The 7,543-nt window shown below is 47.5% G+C and overlaps 1 protein-coding gene and 1 pseudogene across 1 annotated transcript; one reads left to right on the top strand and one right to left on the bottom strand.

Moving 5' to 3' along the window:
- Window positions 1–1,516: 1,516 nt before the first annotated feature.
- LOC124677106 (indolin-2-one monooxygenase-like) lies at window positions 1,517–3,596 on the bottom strand. The gene is made up of 2 exons (XM_047213103.1): window positions 2,546–3,596; window positions 1,517–2,188 (listed from the first exon to the last, which is right to left on the bottom strand). The coding sequence occupies exons 1-2, from the start codon at window positions 3,500–3,502 to the stop codon at window positions 1,529–1,531; spliced, it is 1,617 nt and encodes a 538-aa protein (XP_047069059.1). The 5' UTR covers window positions 3,503–3,596; the 3' UTR covers window positions 1,517–1,528.
- Window positions 3,597–5,909: 2,313 nt separating this feature from the next.
- LOC124670812 lies at window positions 5,910–6,989 on the top strand (annotated as a pseudogene).
- Window positions 6,990–7,543: the final 554 nt, after the last annotated feature.

Raw genomic sequence — 7,543 nt, forward strand, 5'->3', positions numbered from 1 at the left:
CAAGACGTGGGATTAGATTCGGTAGTTAGTGAGCTACGCCTAATTACGCGAGAAATTAGCGCCTAGTAACCCCCAGCCAATTAACGAGTTGTTCCCTCGCATGCAGAGGTGGAGACCGATTCCAGCGGGTTTTTCTCTCCTTCCTTTTTCTTCCCGCACAGTTTCCTTTCTTCCCGCACAGTTTTCATCCAAAAGGAGAGAAAATTTCGTGGATCAAAAGCTCCCGCTATCTTACCCGCTCCCAATTCCAAACTTGAATCGAAAATCTGCCGCCGATGTTTCAGCAGTTTTTCCGCTCGCTATATATTTGTGCCGATGGAGGCACACGAACAGACGACACTCATCAATGGCGCCACCGCAGCAAGGTTCAGCAGATCGCCGGCCTCCTCCTCTTGGCCTCTGTGGGCTTTCGCGACTGGCTTTCCAACGCAGGTCGCCGCCGCCCGGAGGTGTTCCTCCTCTTGGTCTCACCGGACGAGCGTTGCCATCCTTCTCCATCGGCACGGCAGGCTTCGAGCCGCATCTTCCTCCATCAACCCTGCCCCGTCGACGCGTCGGCCTGTCACACCCATCTCGCCCTCCCGCACCTAACGAGGCTGGTTCGTCGAATTGGAGTGCCTCCGTCGGCGGGGGCAGGACAGACAACGGAGGGAGCGCGCGATCTTCTTTCGTGGGGTTTAACCTCAGCAATGGTAGCGGCGGGATCTCGTTTGGCGGCGGCGGCAGCGACTCCATGGGCTTGAACTTCAGCAGCGGCTCCGATGGCACAACCGAAGGTAAACCCGGCCTAAACCCTAATGTATACGTATATCGTGTACTACATGTGTCACAGTTCATGTAGTTTAAAATCTATCACAAAACGGATGGGCATGCATATCCTAAAACTTGATCATGTTCACACTTGCATGCACACAGCGGAAAGTAAAAGGAAAGAGCTAAACCTGCGGGCTAATTGCACTCCAAATGCCCCCATTAATTGCCTAATCAATTCTCTGCCGCCTTAAACAGCTCCAATTCCGAAAATGCATGGTTTTGGAGAGGTGCCGTGTATACTGTGATGGAGGGAGTATCAGTTTTGCTAATTCTCAATTAATGGAGAATACTTTAATTATTAATTGTCATTTATACCATTGAATCACATCGTGATTTGTGCTAGATATGTCTTGCAACATATGTAACTGTTATTTTTTTCCAGTTGTAATCGGAGTTGCAACTGGAATTTAGCTACTTTCACTACTTGCACGTCGTTGGAACAGAGAAAAATACTCCAAACTATTAATATTTTTCATGATTTGTGTTGATCATGAATTGCAACATGGATTGCGACTTTCATTTGATTTTGATGCCATCACAATATCCGTAAACTAAGTATTAACCACTCTCTTATTTCATACTCCATCTGTTCCACCAAATGTGTCTCAAATATGTTAAAAGTTGAATGTATTCACTCACTAGATAGTGTCTAGATACATCTAACCTTTGATAAATCTAAGATATTTTTGGTAGGACGCGGAGGAAGTACTACTTGTTACCCTCCTCTCTTATCGGAGACGGATCTTGGAACTGGAACAAGAAGGAGCTTCTCCTTACGCCGGATCGACAAGCTGAACACCTCGTTCATATCAACCTCCTCTGTCTCTGCTGGCAGCTCCCAATCGAAATGGTACACGAGGTTAGCTAGCATCATTTCCACAGCAGCATTCGCGAAGTTTATGCCTGGGCAGATCCTCCGTCCGGAGCCGAAAGGCAAATACTCAAAGTCCTTCCCTTTACCGTTGAGTGCTGCCGCGCTGCCTCCTGGGAGGAACCTCTCCGGCATGAACTCCTCTGGCATCTCCCAAGACACTGGGTCTCTACCAAGAGCCCACGCGTTGACGATGAGCCGTGTCCCGGCAGGGATCATGTAGCCGTCGATCTGGCAATCAGCAATCGAGAGGTGAGGGATGAGGAGCGGCCCCGGCGGGTGCAGCCTCAACGTCTCCTTCACGGTGGCCCTCAGGTAGGCCATGTCACCGAGCTCCTCTTCCGTGAGCACGTCTTGTCGTGGTTCTTCTTGGTTCGGCGCCGGTGTACGCCTCCTTCTAACCTCAGCTTGCAGTTTAGCCATGACGTGTCTGTTATTCATCAGCTCGGCCATTGCAAATTCAAGAACAAGATATGTCGTTTCGATCCCCGCATCAAACATGTCCTCTTGATTACCATGTGAGAAGTTAGGAATTTATCCGTTCGTTGAATGGATTAATTGTCCTTTTATTGAAGTATTGCTGCTAGTAAATTACTCCAAGTAGTACCTCCGTTTCGATGAATAAGATTTATGAAATTAGTCAAATCAAACCTTACTAAATTTGACTAAATGATAAAGGCAAAAATATAGACATCTACGACATGAATCAAATGTATTATGAAAATATATTTTACGGTGAATGTAAGAAAATTAATTTGATATAAAAAATATTCATATTTTTGTCTATAAAATTGATCAAACTTAGAGGATACATTTAACTAAATTTGTAAGCCTTATTTATTGAAAGGAGGGAGTACTTACTACCAAGATCGCCTTTACGTTGTCTGTGGTCAGTCCGTACTCTTCTTGCAGAGAGAGTAAGACGTGTATGAAGTACGAGCTGGCATCATTCTCGTGCTCGCGGTGGCGACCCTGCTCGTCGATGAGCTTGTCCAACAGCTCGTCCCATCTCTTGCGAACCCTCGTAGCCCTGTGGCACACCACCAAGCCGGTGAACACGCCAACTATTGCCAAGCCCGGAAAGTAGTCCTCGAGGTTGAACCCCCCAAGGAGAGACATGTTGATATTGGTCAGCTCGCGGAGCAGCTTGTTCCTGCCATCGTCGCCGTGGTGTCTCCCGAGCACCGCGCGGCACACGACGTCGTTCGCGTACGAGTCCAGGTGCCCGCTCATGTCCACCGCCGTCGCGGGCACCGTGCCAGCGGATGCCGCTGTCGCAGATGCACGGATCTTGGCGACGGTTATGCGCACCTCTTCCTCACGGTCGTGGCGGAACGAGTGCACCTTCTTGGCGTTGAGCATGTGCGTCGTGACGACCTTTCTGGCCTGCCGCCAGGGATCGCCGTAGGGCGCGAAGCCGACGTCCGACGAGCCGTATAAGATAATGTCAGCGACGGTGGAGCGCGGCCTGGACGCGAGCGCGTGGTCGTGCGTGCGCAGGACGGCCTCGGCGGCGCGAGGTGAGGACACAACCACCGTGTTCACGGCGCCCAGGCGGAGGAGCATGAGGTCCCGGCCGTGCTTCCGGGCGAGGTCGCGGAAGGCGACGTGGGGAAGGGAACCGACGAGGTGGAGGTGCCCGATCACCGGGAATTTGCCCGGAGGGGAAGGTGGGAGCGGCAGGTTTAGCTGCTGCTTGCTTTTTCTTCGGCTCCATCTTTTCCTGCCGATGAGCAGTATAACGAGTGAGACGAGGAACAGAAGAAATAATGCTTGAGCAGCTGTGCCATGGATGGAAAATAATGCTTCACCAGCCATGGATGATGGATCTAAAGCACGCAGATGACCGATCTGATCATCCTTACTATATATGGACAAATTTGCATATCATTCTCCGATTCGGCCGAGTGCATCTAAAATATCTAGTGATATGTGTGAACAACAGTGAGCAGACTGGATTGATTGAGGTCCTCAAATAATAAAGATAAAACGATCGAGCAAACGATCCTCGAGTACTTGACAAATTAGAGGATAACTGGAATAACAACATCCGTCGCAATTCTTTGCTTATTTATTTTCCTAAAAACAGGACCACTTGATAATGAAGTTCTGATAACTTGTACAGCTTGTCCAACTTGTAAATCTTCGTTCTATGGAAGTTCTCCCACGCCTCTTTGCTGAAAGATAGGCGGCCACCCATCTATGTCTTGTACACAACGGTACTGACACGTACAACTTGGTCAAAGGCGTAGTACAGCCAAGCTTTCACCAGGGATAATAATGCAGGAAACCACCTTCTGACCTTCTCATGTAATTTTTGGATGACGCCGTGGATGAAAAACAAAACAAAAAAACAATGATGTCAAGCGACCGCCACAAGTTATGGACATAAACAGGAAAAGATAAATAACTTGAAAGAACATACCACTGTGTTTTGACAAGATTTATCTCTGTCAAACGGGTCACAAATGACACCTAATAAATATATTGGTTGGTGGTAGGATTCCTAGGATATTTTGGAGGTAATCTCCATCATCCTCATTAAAAGGTCTCATATTTTCATGATAATAGTTGATTCAAGTGGGTATTCCTCGTCACCGTTCGATATAGATAAGGCCTAGTTTGGTAACGATTTTTTTCTAAAACTGAAACATTACAAAACCATAGTATTTAAGTGCACGGGCAAGTAATACTTCAGTTTCTGGAAAAAAAAGGTGCAGAGTTGTTTTTTCAATACTTCAAAATTAGTATGTTTTGAGAGATACTGAAATATTAATACCACAATTTTTTGTCACAGCTAAACACATTAAAGTATTTGAAACTACGGTATTTTGGAAAAACTATAATATTTCTGAAATACTTCAAAAATACTTTGCAACAAAAGAGCCTAATACTTATCTTGGCATGGTCCTCTCAAGGAAAAACATACCATTTCTACTCACCAAGATCATTTTGTATAATGTTGACCTGGTTCCATCCTTCACCTTTCAAGCGGATCCTAACCTACCACAAATAAATAGAGAGAACCATCAGTGGAGTTGCCCTGCTGAAGAGCATGCTCCTAACATACCAAAGATACATCAATAGAGTGAATCACCAGAAAGGATGACAGCACCAACGAAGGTGAGACCCTATCTACCTAGACTCATAAACTCAGAATCAAACTAAGGCTACTAAGAGAAAACTGCAGTAGCTTTAACATTCTCATCACACCATTGAGTTTAAAAAGCCAAACCATCACGATAGATACCAAGTGAAGTGCAGATGAGTACTCAAGTACATGTTTATCGTAAGCATCATCTGCAGCAACCTTCGCAGTCTGGGTTGCATCCTTTACAGCCTAGGAAGCATTACCAGAAATGACCGATGGCATAGGCGGGGAAGGATCCACATGAACAACAGGGCACAGTTTGAAATATTGCTGCATTAGCCAATCAAACCAAAAGTCTGAACTGATGGAAAGAGACTACGTAGTGTATTCAAATTCAACCCCCCCTTACGTCTAGGCTATTTTAGTTCTTAGTGTGGGTTCGGTGCGGGCTGCAGAATCTTATTTTCTTTTGTTTTTAAAACTGTGTGAGCAGGATCTTGAACTTAAAACCTCTTGGCTCTGATACCATGAAACATTGTTGCACAAGCCAATCAAACCAAAAGTCTAAACTGATGGAAAGAGACTAGGCAGTGTATTTATACTCAACACGGTGGACATGAGACCTCGCCACCACAAAGTCGAAGACCGCGCACATTGAATGCGCATGAAGGCCACAAACTCATCGTAGTTGGTGCCATTGAAAATAACCGGGCAGCGAGGAAATCTAACATAGTACGACGAAGAGGATGCCATAGTGGTAGACTTTTTCTTCTTTTTGGTCTTTTTTTTTTCAAGGCTCGCGAACAAAGAGTGTGGCATATGGGCTAACAAATACAGATGAAAACATACCAATGCTATTCATGGACTAGACCAGCAGGGTCATGTACATGAAAGCTACTAGGGGAGGAACACGGCCGAAGAATACTCATGGCAACCTTCCGGATAAACTATTGCTAATTCCTAATCGACACAAGGAAACCTATTACATTGCTTCTAAAAACTTACCCGTGTATAGACTTGGTAACTATGGAATGTTTGGGGATCGATCGAAGCCTATATAAGGACGTGCCAGGTGAGCTTCAATTGGTGAAGCAGCAAACCCTCCCATGCACATCGCGTGGCTAATCTACAGCAATGGCTTCCAAGATGCCGCTGCTGCCGCTTCTCCTCCTCATCGTCATCCTCCTGGCCGTGGCTAGCTAGCATGGCGCCGGCGAGGACGCCGGCGTTCGACGAGAACTACGTGCCAGCGTGGGGCGCAGATGACTTTCACCTGGTAAACCAGGGGACCAAGATCCGTCTGGCCATGGACAAGAACTCGGGCGCTGGGTTTGCGTCCAAGTTGTCGTACGGTTCAGGGTTCTTCCGCATGAGGATCAAGGTCCCCGGAGGGTACACAGCCGGAGTTGTCACAGCTTTCTACGTGAGCTAGGCTGCTGATCCGATCGGTGTTGCTTGTATACTTACCGTTTGTTACTTTGTTCAAACAAAAAATTCTTTTATGCGTAGCTGACGTCGGAGCCTGATAGCGGCAACCACGACGAGGTGGACTTCGAGTTCCTGGGCAACGTGGACGGCAAGCCCATCACCCTCCAGACCAACGTCTTCGTCAACGGCCACGGCCGCAGGGAGCAGAGCCTGCACCTGTGGTTCAATCCAGCAGCCAACTTCCACGACTACAAGATCCTCTGGAACCCTTACCAGCTCGTGTACGTCCATACATATATGCCCCAAAAACCTTGTACTACAAGCTGCGTGCTGTGGCCTTCATCAGATCGAGTAGACTGAATCTGTGTCTGGCTCATGCGTTCAACTGGCAGGATCTTCGTGGACGAAAGGCCGATACGGGTGCTGAGGAACCTGACGGGGAGCGTGCCGGGGTACGAGTTCCCGGCGAAGCCGATGCGCGTCCGGGCGAGCCTGTGGGACGGCTCCGCCTGGGCGACGGACGGCGGGAAGACCAAGATCAACTGGAAGCGCGCGCCTTTCACTGCGGGGTTCCAGGGGTTCAGCATCCACGCCTGCGGCAGCAACAGCTCGACGCCATGCAACTCGCCGGACCGGCGGTGGAATGGAAACAAGTACAGGAGTCTGACCGCCGAGCAGCGGGCGGCCTACCAGAACGTCCAGAAGATGTACATGATCTACGACTATTGTGCCGACAAGGAGCGGTTCAAGAACGGCAAGGTGCCGGCTGAGTGTAGTTACAACTAGCTAGCTATATATAGATTAGTTAAATTTACATTTTTTTCTTCCTGCATCCAAAGGTTGCCTCTCATTTTATTACCCTCAAAAAAAAGATTGGAAAGGTTTTTTTTCACGACAATCTGTCGAAACCATCGCTGAGAACATCTCCACTCACGCTCCCTATATGGGGTCTAGCAACATCGAAGAATCGGGCATATATAGGGGGCTCAGGATGAAGGGCTGCATATGTGGGTGTCTCTGGCTCTCCGCCACACCCGCAATACATGCGGCCCCAAATGGGGCTTTTAACCTATTTTCTTATATGCATACCATGTTATTTTGCAAAGTTCTAACTCATGAAATAAATAAAAATGAGTTCTTCAATAAAAAAATAAAAATAAAAATAAAATAATCCATACAACCCAAATAAAGTAAGATTCAACTAGAGCAAGACTCACGTGCTGCTCCATTGAGCGTCCACGTGTGCTCTACAAGATCATTTTGCAGCTCGTCATGAACAACTACGTCATGGCTTTTCTTCTGAATGGAGAGGAAATTAGCAAACTCCGCAGGCAGGTGCT

This window comes from Lolium rigidum, chromosome 7 (genome assembly GCF_022539505.1).
Source record: "Lolium rigidum isolate FL_2022 chromosome 7, APGP_CSIRO_Lrig_0.1, whole genome shotgun sequence".
Lineage (NCBI taxonomy): Eukaryota > Viridiplantae > Streptophyta > Magnoliopsida > Poales > Poaceae > Lolium > Lolium rigidum.

Bases quoted from the DNA above. Each gene is read 5' to 3' on its own strand.
- LOC124677106 (XM_047213103.1), bottom strand. From the start codon at position 3,502: ATGGCTGGTGAAGCATTATTTTCCATCCATGGCACAGCTGCTCAAGCA. The intron at 2,189-2,545 runs GTAAGTACTCCC...GGTAATCAAGAG, and splicing joins ACGTAAAGGCGATCTTGGTA to GACATGTTTGATGCGGGGAT.